At 44.0% G+C, this 19,684-nt stretch overlaps 2 protein-coding genes across 3 annotated transcripts; both read left to right on the top strand.

The window, feature by feature from the left end:
* The first annotated feature begins 9,836 nt into the window (after window positions 1-9,836).
* LOC136528020 (pentatricopeptide repeat-containing protein At5g55840-like) lies at window positions 9,837-14,242 on the top strand. 2 transcript variants are annotated; one of them, XM_066521844.1, is made up of 2 exons: window positions 9,837-10,128; window positions 10,798-14,242. In XM_066521844.1, the coding sequence occupies exons 1-2, from the start codon at window positions 10,042-10,044 to the stop codon at window positions 14,098-14,100; spliced, it is 3,390 nt and encodes a 1,129-aa protein (XP_066377941.1). In that variant the 5' UTR covers window positions 9,837-10,041; the 3' UTR covers window positions 14,101-14,242. The 2 variants fall into 2 exon arrangements, with proteins under 2 accessions (XP_066377941.1, XP_066377331.1); XM_066521234.1 differs by having other exon boundaries at window positions 10,763-14,242.
* Window positions 14,243-16,954: 2,712 nt separating this feature from the next.
* LOC136471704 (presenilin-like protein At2g29900) lies at window positions 16,955-18,703 on the top strand. Its single transcript, XM_066469449.1, has one exon. The coding sequence runs from the start codon at window positions 17,037-17,039 to the stop codon at window positions 18,405-18,407; it is 1,371 nt and encodes a 456-aa protein (XP_066325546.1). The 5' UTR covers window positions 16,955-17,036; the 3' UTR covers window positions 18,408-18,703.
* The last annotated feature ends 981 nt before the right edge of the window (window positions 18,704-19,684 follow it).

Here is a 19,684-nt window from a genome sequence, read left to right as displayed (position 1 = left end):
CTGACTTCTTTAGTCCACGGCCCGTCGGTCGTGCAAGTTCAACTTCCCGGTCTGCTGCACCTTAGCAACCAAGTTCTTGGAACGTAGGGAATATGGTATGGCATTTTCAGAAACTACGGAACGTAAGGGGTATATAGCTTCGACTCGTTCCTTCAACTACTAGAATGCGTACCAAATTTGAACAGAACGCGTAGGGGACATGGTGGTTGGTCTATGAAGGATAGAGTCATTTTGGAACGTGACGTCCCGAGTTTGACTCCCTGCTCGTCTTCTTTTTTCTAGTCGGTTTCTTTTTTTGTCTTATTATTGGGCTGCTGGATGGCAACCATCCACCAGGTACTAATAACCCTAAAGCCCATTCCAGGTCCAGAAATCACCATTACCCCTGCTCGCCCGTCGTCGCCCCCCCCCCCCCCCCCCCGTCCCGGTTGGATCTAGCCATTCTAGCGTCTCGCCGTCTCCGCTCCTCTTCCTCTCCAACCCTTCACACCCATAGGCCCGCTGATGTAGACTAGGTCCGATCTTCCGAAAGGTATGATAGCGTCGATTGGTGGAGACTCGACGTTCATGATCTAGGCTTCGAACCAAGATTGATTCGGACCCCGCAACCGTTACACCACTACTCCGTTGGTTATCAACCACGCGGACGCGATTGACCTCGCCGAAAAGGCTTTCCTGCAAGCGAATCGAGAACACAAGCAAGAACGGGATGAACGCAATCTAAAATTGCAAATAAATATGAGGCTTATGAAGATAAGAAGGAGTTCAAGTCTTTATTCGAAAGGACTAATCGCCACAGGCGAACAAGATCAAGAACTGGGGCCCTGGTTCACAGCAAGCGGCCTTGGCGGTGACAGTTGCAGCAAAACGATATCTGTTTCACGAGAAAATCAAGAACTAAACAAAACACAAACCCTAAGGAGAGCGACGGCTGGTATTTATAGAGTCTTGGGCGTCACCCCCCTGGACGCGCCCCCTAATGGGCCCAAACATGATACACGGTCCAACGGACCAAAAGACGGTGTCGCAGCACCCTGATAGATTCTGGATACAGACTTGATTCGACGATTTTCGTTGATTCCGAAGGCCTTTTGACGTGAAACCAATTGGGTTGATTTCCTTATCTAATTAGCTTTCCATCCATATGTGGATTGTTGAAAACGGAGTCCAGATGCGTCCTGGGTGACCAGTTTAAGACAGACTGGTCCTGGAGCCCGAACCGGACTCGAACTTGAGTTGGACTCGGCTTCCACCACGAAAAAGATGAATTGGACACCCATGCTGGACCTCCTCCTCTACTTGGCTTGTATGCGATGAAGTAGTGATGTCCTCATCATCCTCCCTTTCTTGAATTGAAGTCGTCCTCGACTGAAGTAGATCGTCTCCTCCATTGGATGACATCAACGATGGTTCCGAAAGAAGACGTTCATCTTGGCGCCCCATCCTTCGCAAAGGCGGCTGCCATGGTGACTTCCCTGTTGGGAATTCATCCTCCTTCTTCTGTAAAAGGTTAGTACCAACAAGAGGCATAGCACTAGGAGTAGGATCAAGTGGGCATATCGGTGATGTACAAGTTAGAGCATAACATGGTTCATCATGATCAACAAGAACAGATTTAAGAGCAAATAAAACTTCTTTCATGTTACTTGATGGTTCATTTGTTGGTTTGCTAAAGTCTTTATCATGGCCTTTCTTTTTCTTTTCAGCAAGTTCCTTTTCATATTGCACAATTTCAGCAGGTGATAAAGGAAGTAAAGCAATGGTCTTTCCTTTAAACATAAAAGTATATCTATTTTGCCTACCATGATGTACAACATTATTATCATATTGCCAAGGGTGGCCTAACAAAAGTGAACAAGCTTGCATAGGCACGACATCAAAATCAGCATAATCATGGTATGACCCGATAGAAAATTGCACATGAGCAGATTGTGTTATCTTTGCCTTACCACTATTGTTGAACCACTGAACATGGTATGAATGTGGAAGAGCACGTGTAGATAAACCAAGAGTCTTGACAAGCTCAGAACTTACTAAATTATTGCTGCTCCCTCCATCAATTATAGCACGAACACAGAAATTATTGACAATGAGGAACATTTGAAACAAATTATGGCATTGTAGCTTGTCTACTGGCTCAACTTGTGTACTCAAAACACGCTGAACAAGGATTGATTTATAGTCTTTAGTGCATGCCACACTATCAATTACCTCATCAGGATCTTCAGCACTATCCGCAAATTTATCTACATAAAGATCAGTTGCAAGTGCAAATTCATTCTCTTCATCACTAGCACTAGCATACCCACCATCATCAGTAGCAATATATGCGCGTTTGCTGGGGCATTCTTTAGCAATATGTCCCATGCCCTTGCAGCGGTGGCACACAACTTTAGAAGAGCTGCTAGAGGAAGGTGTAGCAGATCCACTGGAAGAAGGTGTGATAGGAGAATTCTTCTTTACAGGCACTGGTGGTGTCTGCACATTAGAAAATTTACTCACCTCGATTGAACGTGAAGGAACAGATGGAGTCATGGATGGAGTCGTGGATCGCCTAGGTTGTCGTCCCTGTACTTCTCTTTCAGCTTTAATAGCATAATGATATAATTGGGAAAATCTAGTCCATTCTTTATAGTCAAGAACATCCTGTATTTCACGACGTAAACCTCCAAAAAATCTAGAACACTTATCCATATCGTCCTCTTGTATGTTACTACGTGCTAGACCAATTAAAAGCTCTTGATAATATTCCTCAACAGTTTTACTACCTTGATTTAAATGTTGCAGTTTTAATTGCAGATCACGCTGATAGTATGAAGGAACAAATCTTGATTTCATTCGTCGTTTAAGTACAGTCCAGGTTTGAGGTATTTGAGCATTAGCATTATTGCAAATATCATTCCACCAGAAAAGAGCAAAACTAGTAAACTCACTTGTAGCAAGTCTAACTCTATATTCTTCAGGTACTTGATGGGAGCTAATTTTTTGATCTACAGCCATCTCCCAATCTAAATATGCTTCAGGATCAGCAGAACCAGAAAAAGGAGGTATCTTAAACTTGGTTTTAGAGAAAAGATCATTATTACCTTGGTTGTTACCTCCCATACCGCGTCGGTTAAAGTTCAACCGATTACGGTTACGTGCATCCTCAGCACGTCGTGGAGCTTCAGCTTCAGCCTCCGCGTCGCCATCGTCCTCCTCAGAGAGATCATCATCATCTTCTTCAGGACGTGGTTCCAGATGTCGTTGTTCAACATCTTCAATCTTCTTGGTCAAATTGGTGATTTGTTGAAGGATCTCATTGAACTTGTCATCAAGAACGGCATGGAGCTCATTCTTAGAAACACAGTCATTGAAATCCATAGGTGCGCCCTCGTTTCCTTGGCCGCTGCCTCCGGCTTTTTCTGACATGGTTAGTAGAAAAAAAAGACAACACAAATAATATTATCCCTACCAACTACTTAGGTTGTGGACAAGGAAAAATAAGGCACTCAACTCTCAAGCGTCTTACCACGGTCTTATAGGTGTTCTTACCAAAGCAATATGTGGTGCAATCGGTCGGTGACTGTGATACCGTTGTAGCTTTAGTGTAACAGTTGCAAGACGAACCTGTACTTGGTTAGAAGAAAGTGGAGCTTGGACAGGCACAAATATAGTAGCAAGGAATAACAAAATTCGTAACTGAATAGCAAAGCTGAATAAGTATCCCAAGTACTTGTCTTAGTTGCTGGTCTACTCACGTTCCAAGTACAAGATGTATCAAGTGATGTGGACAGCAAGAATATGATTAGGAACAAGGTAGAAATCAGCACACGCAAATACAGCTCAAATGGCGCTCTCTATGTGCTTCTCTAGATATTATTCCTCTTTTGCCCCTCTCTTTTTTTTTATTTTTTGGGCTGTCGTTGTTTTTTTGGGAAATTTTGACTTTTTTATTTTATTTTTTGATATTTTTCCTTTACTTAGGAGCACAAAAGAAGTAACCACAAAAAATATGAGCTCAAACAAGTGTAAGACGTGGCCTGTGGAATTTTCAGAAAACTGGATGAAAATCGACAAAAACCTTGTGACCACGAAACGAGGATCTCGTGACCACTTTTTGACCAATCTAAAAATTTCGAACCCTGATAAAGTGGGGGATGGACGGATCCAAAAAAATTTTCTGATCGATTTGCATATATGGAACGTCGAAAACGGAGTTCGTATGCGAAAACTACACCAGTTTTAAGAACAGACTCCGAATTAGAGGACAAAACGGGAACAATGTGCGCAAAATTGGTCACGACAGCAAGAATTTGATGAAAACATTGAAGACAAGTGTAACAAGTAAGATGGCGTGGACTAGGCTTTGATGAATACAAAGGAATCACAGCAATACTTGAAGGTGTTCATGGATTATGATAAAAAACAAGGGGGAAAACACAAACTGGACTTAAAAACGATCTAAAACCAGCAACAAGAACTTGACCTAGGGCACAAACTCAACAACGCAAATCAGAGATGAACTTGCACAGCACAATAAGACTATAGGACAGGGAATATGTGACGATGTATTTTTTTTATTTTTTTTTGTGGACTGTAGGTAATGCAAAAACAGTAATAATCTAAAGGGGGAAACAAAATTATACCTAACGAGCAACAAGGGCTCTGATACCATTTGATGTAGACTAAGCCCGATCTTTCGAAAGGTATGATAGCGTCGATTGGTGGAGACTCGATGTTCACGATTTAGGCTTTGAACCAAGATTGATTTGGACCTCCGCAACCGTTACACCACTGCTCCGTTGGTTATCAACCACGCGGACGCGATTGACCTCGCCGAGAAGGCTTTCCTGCAAGCGAATCGAGAACACAGGCAAGAATGGGATGAATGCAATCTAAAATTGCAAATAAATATGAGGATTATGAAGATAAGAAGGAGTTCAAGTCTTTATTCGAAAGGACTAATCGCCACAGGCGAACAAGATCAAGAACTAGAGCCCTGGTTCACAGCAAGCGGCCTTGGCGGCGACAGTTGCAGCAAAAACGATGTCTGTTTCACGAGGAAATTAAGAACTAAACAAAACCCAAACCCTAAGGAGAGCGACGGCTGGTATTTATAGAGTCTTGGACGTCACCCCCCTGGACGCGCCCCCTAATGGGCCCAAACATGATACACGGTCCAACGGACCAAAAGACGGTGTCACAGCACCCTGACAGATTCTGGACGCAAACTTGATTCGACGATTCCTGTTGATTTCGAAGGCCTTTTGACATGAAACCAATTGGGTTGGTTTCCTTATCCAATTAGCTTTCTATCCATATGTGGATCGTCGAAAATAGAGTCCAGATGCGTTCTGGGTGACCAGTTTAAAGCAGACTGGTCCTGTAGCCCGAACCGGACTCGAACTTGAGTTGGACTCGGCTTCCACCATGAAAAAGATGAATTGGACGCCTATACTGGACCTCCTCCTCTACTTGGCTTGTATGCGATGAAGTAGTGATGTCCTCATCACCCGCCTCCTCCTCGCTTCTCTCTCGCGTGTTGGCACTTGGAAGAGAAGGGTATGGAGACGGAGGCTTCTTCCCTAATGCCTCGCTCTCCGTCCCAGTCTCCTCTCAGGCGAGTCACGTCGTTCCATAGTCTATCGGGACGGCGTCCTACCATGTTCTGTTCTGCGAATCGGAATGTAGTTCCTAGAATGGGAACAGGGGGCACGTTCCCATTCCTCGGCTGCTAAGTGCGGCACCCCAATATCCTTAAGGATGTGTGTGTCGGGCTCACCCGCGCCAACATCAAAGACATCGCTAACAATCATGCTCGCACCTTAGCCGACTTATTCAGTCCACTATCCGCCATCCTTGTGTGTCACACCCCAAAGGCCTCAAGGATGTGCGTGTCGGGCTCACCCGCGCCGACATCAAGGATATCGCTACGAATAACACCCACACCTTGGCAGACTTCTTCAGTCCATTGCCCGTCAGTCTTGTAGCAGCATGCTTCACCATACCTGTTTACGATGGCGGATGGTGCTACTATTATTGACGAAGGTGCAATTGCTACTACTAAAGGCTCTGAGTCATGCAAGTTCAACTTCCCGGTGTGCTGCACCCAACATCCTCAAGGATGTGTGTGTTAGGCTCATCCGCACCGACATCAAAGATATCGCTAATAATCATGCCCGCACCTTGGCCGACTTCATCATTCCACCGCCCGTTAGCCTTGCAAGTTCAAGTTCTAGGTGTGCTGCACCCCAACATCCTTAAGGATGTGTGTGTTGGGCTCACCCGTGCCGACATTAAAGACATTGTTAATAATCATGCTAGCACCTTAGCCGACTTATTCAGTCCATTGTCTGTCATCCTTGTGTGTCACACCCCAACAACCTCAAGGATCTGTGTGTCGGGCTCACCCACACTGACATCAGGGACAACACTAAGAATCACGCCCGCACCTTGGCCGACTTATTCAGCCCATTGCCCATCAGCCTTGTAGCAACTTCACCACATCGTTTTGCAGCAGCGGCTGGTGCTGCTATTATCAACGAAGGTGCAGCAGCTACTACTAAAAGCTCTAGACGTTCAAGTTCAACTTCTCGGTGTGCCGCACCCCAACATCCTCAAGGATGTGTGTGTTTGGCTCACCCACGTAGACATCACTAATAATCAAGCTTGCACCTTGGCCGACTTCTTCGATCCACTGCTCGTCATTCGTGCAAGTTCAACTTCTCGGCGTGCTGCACCCCAACATCCTCAAGGATGCGCGTGTGGGGCTCATCAGCACCGACATCAAGGGCATTGCTAACAATCACACTCATACCTTAGTTGACTTCTTCAATCCACTACCCGTTAGCCTTGTGTGCCACACCCCCAACATCCTCAAGGATGTGCGTGTCATGCTCAGCCACGCCGACTTCAAGGACATCAATGAGGACATCACTGGCTCAGATATGACTATGTTGACCACTTCAAAACCAAAGGTGCAGCCATTCTATATGAGGCTTATCGTTGATACATTTGATGAATTGGTGATCGGGACACCATACCCTTATCAACATCACTAAGAATACCGCCCGCACCTTGGCTGACTTCTTTAGTCCATTGCTCGTCAGCCTTGTAGCAGCTTCACCACACCTGTTTGCGACAATAGATGGTGCTGCTATTGTCGACAAAGGTGCAACTTCTACTACTGAAAGGTAGCAGCGACGATAGCTACATGGGTGAAGGATGCAGATGCCACTCTCTTGTGCCTTAAGGTGTCCTGGCCCGAGCTAACAAACGCCGAAGATAGGACGATTGGGTCACCTGACACAGCCCGACAGACTTGATACTAATTGGAACAAAAACACAGTGGGCCAAGTTATTGGGCATTTACACCGTCATTTTTATTTTTGGTAATGGGTTATTGTGTTGACTTGTTAAAATTTGGATCCCTATCTATCAAATAGGTCCTTAGAATTCAGAAGATTTTCCACATAAAAAGTGTCAAAAAAACCACCAAAGGAAGACTGAATAAAGGAATGATGTGGGGAGTGTTTCTTGTGTGCACTCACAAAAGTGAAAAGGGTTGTTGCGAAAAGTGTGTAGTACATTTTTCACAAAAGTGAAAAAAGAGTTGTCATTGTGAAAAGTGTGTAGTGCATTTTTTATACACGGAGGAAATTGTTGGAACGGTAAGTCACATAAGTTATACTATGCTATAGAGTGCGTAGTGTTGGGCTCTAAGGCGCGTCTCGGGCTCACCCGCACCAACATCAAAGACATCGCTAATAATCAGGCCCGCACCTTAGCCAACTTTTTCAATCCACCGTCCATCATCCTTGTGTGCCACACCCAACATCCTCAAGGATGTGTGGGTCGGGCTCACCCGCACCGACATCAACAACATAGCTATGAATCACACCCGCACCTTGGCCAACTTCTTCGGTCCATTGCCCATCAGCCTTGTAGCAGCTTCATCACAACTGTGGTGTTGCTATTGTCGATTTTCCATCCAAGGTTGTTCGAAAAATTTGGTTTTTTAAAATTTTAAAACTTCAGATACAAATTTGAGACTATAAATGATTTCTATTGAAATAGTTGTCCACTACAAAGTTACATATCTCATCAAGATCTACAACTTTGGTTTTGGTCATTTTTCCATCTAAGGTCGTTTGTACAATTCAAAAAATTTAAATTCCAAAATTTGAGTGCTTCAAACATAATTCTGGGACCGTAAATGATTTCAAATGAAAAAGTCATCAACTACAAAGTTGTCGATCTCGTCGAGATCTACAACTTTTATATAAAGTTTGTTTTCATCTAACTTTATTTAACAATTTATGAATTTATTTATACTACAGCATGGTTATCTCCGCCGTATCATACAACAAGCTGGCGGTAAAAATGTCTTCACCACTGGTTCATATGGCAAGACGCCAGTGATGATGAGCACATTATCACCACCGGTTGGTGGTGCAAAGCAGCTGTGATGATAGACTATCACCGTCGGTTGGTAAGACGAAGCGACGGTGATAGTTATCAACCCGCACGTTCTTACGAACCGGTGGTGATACTCTCATCACCAACAGTTCGTATTATGAATCGTTGGTGATAGCTATCACCCTAATGGGGAAGGACCTTATCAGATTAAACGTTGTGTGTCTGGCAATGCTTATATTTTAAAAACACTAGGAGGAGAAGAAGAGTTTGACAGAGCAATCAATGGAAAATATCTAAAAAATATTATCCTAGCGTTTGGATTAATACTTGATAGCCGATTTATTCATTGTCTCATTAAGTTACCGATCTTACTGATGTTCTTGTCGTCATTAGTTTCAGCAATATCAATATGTCCAATCGAGATCGATTTAGATCGGTCTCGCACCATTTTAGTCCATCGTTTATTTTGTCACATTGCGATGGTTCTTATTTTAAACGACAGATTATGTTTTATCGGCCGTTCTACTTTGATCTTGATCGTGCATAGTACGTGGTTAAGGCATGTCTGATCTTGAGAAGGTTTACTAGCTAGTTAAATCTAGTCTATATATCATTATTATGAGTGTAACGATCTGGTCGATCCCAACCGTTAGCAGTTTAGATCGGAGTATGCTAGTTGGTAGATTTGCTTTCGACTAGGCGTGATCTTGGCCGTTTGCTATGCCTGCATCGGCTAAATAGCCGATTGCTCGTACTTTAACGCTTACAGTGTCTCTTCATGATTCTGTTAAACGTGAATATATCTGTTTACTTTAAAGGTTTGATCTGTTATCTTTATCATGGCTGCCATCGATCCGGTCGAATCCTACTGTTAAGGATAACATGTTAGATTTGATGAGTTTATAGATCTGTCTATATTAAACAGCCGATTGTTCACATGCTGTAACCTCTTTTCTACCTGAATCAGCTATTTTATCTCATTCGTCTGTGCTTTCACAGATATGGTACGTTTTCATGAACCTATTGAAGTATGGTCGGTTCTATGAATTTTCTGGTTCTAGACTATCATCATTATCATAGCTGTATCGATCCGGTCGAACCTCACTATTGACGATAATAGATTAGATCTGGACGGTTCGTAAGTCTATCGATATTAAACAGTGGTATATCCCTTTTCACCAGATTCAATGGCTCTACACCACATATTGATTAGATCTAGTTTAGTCAGTGATGTATCTTTGACGCATACTTATTAATAGCTTAAGGAAAAGAATCATTAAATCAATCATAATCTACGAACGTTACAACCCTTAACGGCCGATTTTTTCTCGTATAGACTGTTTAGTCGATTTTTTCCGTCTGCCTCCTCCCGCACACTCGTAACTACGTGGGTAAAACCAGCACGGTCCAACATTATCGATTGCAGGTGAAATCGAGTCACTCCCCTTTCCTCGCCTACTCCGGCTTTCCCACAGCGCCGCCGCTCGACGGGCCAGTCGTGCGACCGGGCTCGCCTTTGCGCCGGCGTCCCCTCTTCTCATCACGCCAACGCCAGGGGGGTCGCTAGCTATCCAGCCGCCATGGCACGGCCGTTCTCGTCGCTGGCGCACTCCTCGTATCGCCGCAGGATCGTCGAGTGCAATGCGGCGGCTTGCTCCTCGCGGCTCCCTTCCCGCGCTAGGCCGCCCGCCCGCCCCCGTATCGCTGCCAGCTCCAACACCACCTCAGGTAAAATTCTCTGCGAAAACGCAAACTGCCTGAGCCCAACCAGTGTCAGCAAATAGGAACAGTCACAGTCAGTCAGCAAACTTGTGTGCAAATAGGATCGTTAATTCTAAGGATTAGGGGAAAGATATTGGGTATTAATACTTTAGTTGATCTTTCTAGTGCAAAATGGAAACCCCAGACCTATAAGAATTACCCTGACTTCATGCTTTCTGCAATTACTAGAAGCGCTCATTACATCGTGCAAATCTGAAGATTTCAGAATGCTGGTGGTTGTGCATTCCACACATGTTTTCTATCTTGATCCTCTCATCATCTATTTGTAGCATCTGTTGCAAACTGATTCCTTAATGTGTTTGATAATAATTACTGTAATAATGGACATGTCAAACTCTGATTAGGGTTGTTCTCTGTTTGTCTATCAGTTCAACTCAAGATTATCTCCACAGAGAAATGTACATACATTGCATATGATAGTGTGTGCTACTCCAGTACCAGATGCCAGTCCTAGAGACTGAAGTAGCATTTCCTTTAGAAGTTAGAAGTCAAACTCTAAGCCCCATCAGATTCCTGAGTGCTATTCTTCTTTCTGGGTGGTATCAAATCGCTGTTTCATTGATTTGGTTCTTTCTTTCAGCACATGGAATTGATAGTAGCATAATTACTATTCAGACTATGACGCGGTGGGAGACCCTGAATCACATGGCCTACAAATTTGGGAGCCTTGGCAAGTATGATGGAAAGCTGGCCTTGAAGATACTGAGTTCTATTGTGGAGCGATCAGGTTTAGACCGAATTACCTACATTTACTGTATGGCTGTTCCCATTCTCATCCAGGCTCAAATGCATTCGCAAGCAATGTCAGTGTTGAGGCATCTGGCTGTGACAGGCTTCTCCTGCACTGCTATTTTTACGTCCCTCTTGCGGACCATTTCACGTTTTGATTCCACCAATCATGTCGTTTTTGAACTCCTTGTCAAAGCGTATGTCAAGGAAAGAAAAGTGCTAGACGCAGCTGTGGCAGTTTTCTTTATGGATGACTGTGGATTTAAGGCTTCACCTGTTTCTTGCAATACCATCCTTAATGCTCTTGTGGAGGAAGGGGAATCAAAGCATGTTTGGTTGTTCTTGAGAGAGAGTTTGACCCGTAAGTTTCCTTTGGATGTTACCACTTGCAATATTCTTCTGAATTCCCTATGCACCAATGGAGAATTTAGAAAGGCTGAAGATATGCTTCAGAAGATGAAGAGCTGTCGCCTATCTAATTCTGTCACTTATAATACAATGCTACATTGGTATGTTAAGAAGGGAAGATTTAAGGCTGCCCTGTGTGTTCTAGAAGATATGGAGAGGGATAGTATACAGGCAGATATATATACCTACAACATCATGATAGATAAATTATGTAGAATAAAGAGGAGTGCGCGTGCTTTCCTTTTGCTCAAAAGAATGAGGAAAGATGACTTAACACCTGATGAATGTACCTATAATACTTTGATCAATGGGTTTTTTAGTGAAGGTAAGATAAATCATGCTCGCTATGTCTTTAATCATATGCTGAGACAAACTTTGGTTCCAAGTGTAGCTACTTACACTACAATGATTGATGGGTACTGCTGGAACAGGAGAATTGATAAGGCCCTAAGTGTTCTGTCGGAAATGCAAATTACTGGTGTCATGCCAAGTGAACTGACTTATAGTGCTTTGTTGAATGGTTACTGCAAAGTTTCCATGCTGGGACCTGCTCTAGATCTTATGGAAGATCTGAAATCAAGAGGTATAACCATCAATAAGACTATGTGTACTATTCTCATTGATGGTTTCTGTCAAGTGGGTGAGATTTCCAAGGCTAAACAAATTTTGAAGAGTATGCTTGAGGGTGGAATTGATCCAGATGTCATCACTTATTCAGCATTGATCAATGGTATGTGCAGGATGGCTAAGATGCATGAAACAAAAGAAATTTTGTCAAGGATGCAGAAAAGTGGAATTTTACCTAATGATGTGCTATATACAACTCTGATTTGTTACTATTGTAAGGCAGGGTATGTCAAGGAAGCACTAAAGCATTTTGTGGACATTTATCGAAGGGGGCTAGTTGCCAATCCAGTTATCCATAATGCATTATTACGTGCTTTCTATAGAGAGGGAATGATTACAGAGGCTGAACACTTCAGACAATACATGTCTAGGATGAATATATCATTTGATTTTGTCTCCTTTAACTGCATAATTGATAGTTATTGCCACAGAGGTAACATAGTTGAGGCATTTTCAGTTTATGATGATATGGTTAGATATGGCCATTCTCCAAATGTTTGCACATATCAGAATTTGCTTAGAGGATTATGTCAAGGAGGGCACTTGGTACAAGCAAAGCAGTTTATGTTCTGTCTTCTTGACATACCTTCTGCTATTGATGAGAAAACTTTCAATGCACTACTTCTTGGGATTTGCAAATATGGAACCCTAGATGAAGCTTTGGATCTATGTGAGAAAATGGTAAAAAACAACTGTTTACCTGACATTCATACCTACACCATTCTTCTCAGTGGTTTTTGCAGGAAAGGTAAGATTTTGCCTGCGTTAGTCATGTTGCAGATGATGTTGGAGAAAGGAGTAGTCCCTGATACTGTTACATATACCTGCTTGCTCAATGGGTTGATCAATGAAGGCCAAGTGAAGGCTGCTTCTTATGTTTTCCAGGAGATCATATGCAAGGAAGGCCTGTATGCAGATTGTATTGCCTATAATTCATTGATGAATGGGTACCTCAAGGTTGGAAACGTGAATACTATAAAAAGGATGATGTCCGATATGTATCAGAATGAGGTTTATCCAAACTCTGCTAGCTATAACATACTTATGCATGGGTATGTCAAGAGGGGACAATTTTCAAAGTCCTTATATCTGTACAAATATATGGTGAGGAAAGGAATCAGGCCAGACAATGTTACATATCGCTTGCTCATTCTTGGTCTTTCTGAGTGTGGGTTGATTGACATTGCAGTTAAGTTCTTGGAGAAGATGATCTTAGAAGGCATTTTCCCCGATAGGTTAGTTTTTGATATACTGATTACAGCTTTCAGTGAGAAATCCAAGATGCATAATGCACTACAACTTTTCAATTGTATGAAGTGGTTACATATGTCACCCAGCAGTCAAACTTTTAGTGCCATGATAAATGGATTGATCAGAAAAAATTACTTGGACCAGAGTCACGAAGTTTTACATGAGATGTTACAAGTAGGGCTTCAACCAAACCATACACACTATATTGCATTGGTCAATGCAAAATGTCGGATTGGTGAGATTGATAGAGCGTTCAGGCTAAAAGAAGAAATGAAAGCTATTGGCATTGTGCCTGCCGAAGTTGCTGAGAGCTCAATTATTAGAGGACTTTGTAGATGTGGAAAACTTGAGGAGGCAGTCATAGTTTTCAGTAGTATGATGCGTTCAGGAATGGTGCCAACTGTTGCTACTTTCACTACTCTAATGCACAGTCTTTGCAAAGAATCCAAGATTGCTGATGCTTTGCACTTGAAGAGGCTAATGGAGTTGTGTAGATTGAAGGTTGATGTTGTCAGTTATAATGTTCTAATTACTGGTTTATGCAAAGACAACCATATCTCTGATGCACTTGATCTTTATGGAGAGATGAAATCTAAGGGTCTTTGGCCGAATGTTACTACCTATATCACACTCACTGGAGCTATGTATTCGACAGGGAGAATGCAGAATGGAGAGGAACTACTGGAGGATATAGCAGAAAGGGGTCTTATTCCGGCATATAAGCAGTTTGAAAATCTTGAAAGACGGATGGAGGATGCAATTAGAAGGCTGAACATGATAAGAAACTGCAGAAAGGAAGTGCCTTTTAGAGGTGTTGAGCTACTACCTGTAGATCCTGAACCCGTGTGTAATGCTGCTAGCGATTGTAATCCCACTGAATCTCGCCAACGTAAAGGAATTTGAGCATTTGACCAGTATGGTTGGTACAAAACTATTGGTATCTTTTCTGAGTAGTGCTTGTGATGCCTTACATTGTTGTGTTCCTCCACTGAGGGATCCATGGAACCATTTCTAGATATGTTGAATATGTGATTTTACTTAAAAGGTAATTCAGGTTAGGCGTTGTGTTAATTTTATTATTGTGTTTTTTTTTTGTGATAATACTATGTCTTCACTTTATCATCTGTTTGGTACTTTGGTGTTTGCAGAAATACAAAATTACCCAGGGAGAAAGAGGAACCTCACATATTTCAGTGGATCCTAGGGGCAGGTAAATGGGATTATGAGTGCTGATGCGTGATGTTAGGTATGATATGCATAAGTTACAGCAGGCATTCGCAGGTAAGAAGTGTTACTATGCCAATTGTTGTATCTACATTTATGTGCTTGTTGACCCCTTCTTTTAGTTAGTATTGCTAACAATTATGCATGGAATCTCAGTGGATCTTTTATCTGCATTGGTTGGCTAGAGTGAGGAATATTAATGACCATATCTCCCTAAAATCCAACTATTATAGCTGCAGTCCTGCAGAGTTGGGTGTTACCAGGTATTTTTTTTATAGACGTATAGAAACAACTTTTCTGTTGATCGTGCTTGAGCAATTTCCGTGTTTGTATCTTCATTTGCATAAGAACAAACATAACCATACAATCCAAACCACATTAAATAGACAAGTAAGCCACTCGGGAAACCACATTTCGAATTCTCCTAATGTTTTTTATATGCTGTACAGATTAATTGCTCACTTGCTTCATGATTCTTTTGTGAGCATTCCTCGCATCTTGTCCTCTGGTTCACTTATTCGTTCCACAGATGAACTTATCATCAATCTGCAGCAAAAAAGAACCTCCAAAAAGCTGTCATCATCTCAAATACTTCGAACAACCACACGTCACATTATCAGGACATTTCTCATAACATTGTGCTGCAGAGGATGATCAGTGGAGGGCAACAGTGTGTTGGTCCCAGGCAGAGCCTACTAAACCACAGATAGGAACTGTGTGGGGGTGGAACCAAGTGCTGTGCTGAGCTCAGCCTGTGTTTGCGCTTGTGGGAGGTCAGCAAAATTTTCAGGTTTCATCACTTTGTCGTTCACTGAACATGATGCCTATTCTCTCTTCGTACCAATCCAATTGAATATCCTCTTCTTCTTTTCTTTTTGTATCCAAAAGGAATCTCCTTTTCTTTTCCTTAAGGGAGAAAAAAACTCAAGGTTTTGGGTAAAATTCAAGGCATTTCACAAGTTCACACCGTTGTCAATTTCAAAACAAGGGGTTTCCCAAATTTATTTGTCCAACAAAAATAACCACTTTATTACGAGGAGTGGTTTTCAAGAATCAAGATTTACGCTTGTTCGTGTAGCGTTTCTGTTCCTGGATCTTATTTCCTCCTTGCATCCATATCATGAATCAAGATTTATGCTTGTCCGTGTAGCGTTTCTGTTCCTGGATCTTATTTCCTCCTTGCATCCATATCATGTCCATCACTTCTTTGATTCTTGCTCTGTACATTTCAGGGATGCCACCAAGAGGAAGGAAGCACTGGTGCATAAGCTATGCAGGAAAAGCTTCCCATCATACTATTCACTCAGAGGCCACATGAATCTTCACAGCAGCAAACGCAAGCAAAAGAAGCTCTCCAAGACCATGCCTAGCCTTCCCAACATCAGAGATGGTGCCACGGGTATGGTCTCCTGGAGAGGCGACATAGTACCTGGTTGCTGTGTGAATGTGTGATTCTAGCGACGACGAGTACCTGACACCGGTCCCAAAGACAATGTCAATTGTGCTTCAAGGTTTTCGCCTCCCAGGGCCATAATGTTGACATATGGGAGAGAGGAGGTCAGAAGATGAATGCTGCACGTGTTCTGATGATGATTTCAGGACATTCTGGCATGGACTCAGGCACTCAGCTTATAAGTATTAGTATGAGTATTAGAAGAGTGAGATGGAGCTGGATTACTCTGGTCACCTCCAAACTGGGGATGCTGAGTTGTTGATGCCAGAAAGCCGTAACTCTGATGTGAAGCTGAAATTCATCGGTCTTTCGCAAGTGTTGAAGGTGACAGCAACTCAGCAACCCACGATTGCAATCTCTACGGCAAGGTCTTCACATCCAGCAAAGGATTGGCAAGCCGCAAGGAAGTTTCACAAAGTCCCTGATCATGAAAAGGTTGCAGCATCACCCAACTCTGCAGCGTCTCAAACAGGAAAGCAGCTGCTTGAAGTGGGTAGCCAATTGCTCTGTCTCAACCTTTCAGGTCTCAATGACAGGAACTGCAGCAGCAGGAGTCCAAAGTCTGAACCAAAAGTTAGCTTTCGGTGGTTTCTGTTATTCTGTATCAGTTCGGTGACAAAAAAAATAAAAACTATAACTTAGCTACTAATATGAAGGATTTTTTTTCTGCGCATACTAATGTGAAGGATATTGATGCCATGAATGCCCTTGATAGATTTACTTAGCAGTAGTACTCTGGTATTAGAAATGGTCAGTGTTCTCAGACGTAGCACTGCAGTAGTGCAGTTCTGTTCCTCAATACTGAACTGTGTTCGATGCCAGCGAATTGAGTGGGGGCCATGGTCACATTTTTTGTACCCTGGGGCATAGTAAGCTTGTTTCACAGTTTGTTACAAACTTGCAAATCACTTTTGCTGGACAGAGATGGATAATTAGTGATACCCGAAAATTCTAGATGCAAGTAATTTCACGAAGTAGAGATTAGGGCATTAAGCATTTAGGCTTGGCAAAAAAAAAAAAAAAAAAAAACTTGAGAATTATGGGAAGAGAGGCACCAGACAGAAAAAGAGTGAGGTACACAGGAGGACTGAACTGAGCGGACGCAAATAGGTCAATACTCGCCGAACGCCAACGGAAGCGATCCCCATTCCACATCCACCAAATGGCAGACGCCGCCGCGGCGGCCGCCGTGCCCGGCGATGCCCCCGGCGGCACCACCGTGCTGGACTCTCTCGGCGAGGACATCACCCGCATCGTCTACCCTGTCTCCGCCTGCATGCTCCTCGTCGTCCTCCTGGTCTCCCTCCTCTCCTCGCCCTCCTCCCCCTCGCCCCTCTCCGCCTCCATCGCAGCCGCCACCGGCGGCGTCTCTGGAGGAGGGGACGACGACATACCCACCGCGCTCATCACCGCTCTCACCTTCGTCGTCGCGGTCACGGCCGCCACCTTCCTGCTCGCGCTCCTCTTCTACCTCCGCTGCACGCCCTGCCTCCGCGCCTACCTCGGCTTCTCCGCGCTCGCCGTCCTCCTCGTCCTGGGCGGCCAGGTCGCGCTCCTCCTCCTCTCCCGCCTCCGCTTCCCGCTCGACGCCGTCTCCTTCGCGCTCCTCCTGCCCAACGCCGCGGGGGCGCTCGCGCTCGCCGCGCTGGCCCCGGCCTCCGTCCCCATCGCGCTCCACCAGGCCGCGCTCGTCGCCATCGCCGTGCTCACCGCCTTCTGGTTCACGCTGCTGCCCGAGTGGACCACCTGGGCGCTGCTCGTCGCCATGGCCATCTACGATCTCGCGGCCGTGCTGCTCCCCGGTGGCCCTTTGAGGGTGCTGCTTGAGCTGGCCATACAGAGGAACGAGGAGATACCGGCCTTGGTCTACGAGGCCAGGCCGGTAGATCCCCGCCATGGCCGAAATTGGCGCTTGTGGAGGGAAGGGAGGCAACCTGGTGCGGATTTGGATGACAGTTCCACGGTTGAGGTGATTGGGGAGGTGTTGGGGAGGAATCTTCAGGCCAACTCTGGAAACAGTTCGTCATCCCAAGTTCATGAAGCTGCCACTCTTGCTGGTGATGTTAGTAATTCAAGGCCCAGGGTGACATTGGTGGCCGCTTTGAGCTCCTCGGATTCTACTGTTGCACAAGTTGGGGAGGTTTCAGCATTGCAGGAGCATAGAGTGGCTGTTGCTGAAATGAGTGTACCTTTGATCCAGCCACGCCCACAGAGATCTGGGGAAGAGGTGGTGGAAGATGAAGATGGCATTGGGCTGAGCTCATCTGGGGCGATCAAGCTCGGGTTGGGGGACTTCATATTCTACAGCGTTTTGGTCGGTAGGGCAGCGATGTATGACTACATGACAGTGTATGCCTGCTACCTTGCCATCATTGCAGGGCTTGGCATCACTCTGCTCCTGCTGGCGTTCTTCCGCAAGGCATTGCCTGCCCTACCAGTGTCCATCGCCCTCGGCATTGTGTTTTATGTGCTCACCAGAACACTGCTTGAGGAATTTGTTGTGCAGTGCTCCACAAAACTTTTGATGTTTTAACATTAACGGAACATTACTTATTGCTGTACTATTGTAGTTCATGATTGGCACCTTTACCAGTTGATTAGCTCTTAATTTTCTGGAAATGTTAATTTGACTGGTCCGTGCACAGCCTATATGAAGACATTTGAAATTCCTGTCATATTTTCCACTACTAGTCTTGTTCTGTATGTCCCAACTTAGGTACATGCCCATCTGTTTATGTTGTAACATCTGAGTTTTTTTTAGGGGAGTAACATCTGAGATTTTGTAATAAAAACAATAGGAACATTTTGTGTGCATTTTATATATTATGGAAATTTTCTTGGACTATCTAACCATAAGTCCATAAATATGCCTTTTTCTAGAGGGACCTTTTTTTTGTATGTGAACGAAAAAAAGTTTGTCAGGCTGCACGTAGGTGATGAAGATGGATTCGTTTTCAGTCTGCTATAACTTTTCTGAAATTATTTTGGCAGCACAACAGACGACGACGACAACAACAACAAAGCCTTTAAGTCTCAAATAAGTTGGAGTAGGCTAGAGTTGAAACCCATCAGAAGCAATCAAGGTTCAGGCACGTGAATAGCTGTCTTCCAAGCACTCCTATCTAAGGCTAAGTCTTTGGGTATATTCCATCCTTTCAAGTCTCCTTTTATTGCCTCTACCCAAGTCAACTTCGGTCTTCCTCTGCCTCTCTTCACGTTACTATCTTGGCTTAGGATTCCACTACGCACCGGTGCCTCTGGAGGTCTCCGTTACACATGTCCAAACCATCTCAACCGGTGTTGGACAAGCTTTTCTTCAATTGGCGCTACCCCTAATCTATCACGTATATCATCGTTCCGAACTCGATCCCTTCTTGTATGACCGCAAATCCAACGCAACATACGCATTTCCGCGACACTTAGCTGTTGAACATGTCGTCTTTTCGTAGGCCAACATTCTGCACCATACAACATAGCAGGTCTAATCGTCGTCCTATAAAACTTGCCTTTTAGCTTCTGTGGTACCCTTTTGTCACATAGGACACCAGACGCTTGCCGCCACTTCATTCACCCTGCTTTGATTCTATGGCTAACATCTTCATCAATATCTTCGTCCCTCTGTAGCATTGATCCTAAATATCGAAAGGTATCCTTCCTAGGCACTACTTGACCTTCCAAACTAACATCTTCCTCCTCCCGAGTAGTAGTGCCGAAGTCACATCTCATATACTCAGTTTTAGTTCTACTGAGTCTAAAACCTTTGGACTCCAAAGTCTCCCGCCATAACTCCAGTTTCTGATTCACTCCTGT

The sequence above is a fragment of the Miscanthus floridulus genome, chromosome 1 (assembly GCF_019320115.1).
Source record: "Miscanthus floridulus cultivar M001 chromosome 1, ASM1932011v1, whole genome shotgun sequence".
Lineage (NCBI taxonomy): Eukaryota > Viridiplantae > Streptophyta > Magnoliopsida > Poales > Poaceae > Miscanthus > Miscanthus floridulus.
This window is presented reverse-complemented; position numbering and strand designations above follow the sequence as displayed.

Coding starts and splice junctions, on each gene's coding strand:
- LOC136471704 (XM_066469449.1), top strand. CDS start 17,037: ATGGCAGACGCCGCCGCGGCGGCCGCCGTGCCCGGCGATGCCCCCGGC.
- LOC136528020 (XM_066521234.1), top strand. CDS start 9,981: ATGGCACGGCCGTTCTCGTCGCTGGCGCACTCCTCGTATCGCCGCAGG. Junction 10,129..10,762: donor CAGCTCCAACACCACCTCAG/GTAAAATTCTCT, acceptor TCTTTCTTTCAG/CACATGGAATTGATAGTAGC.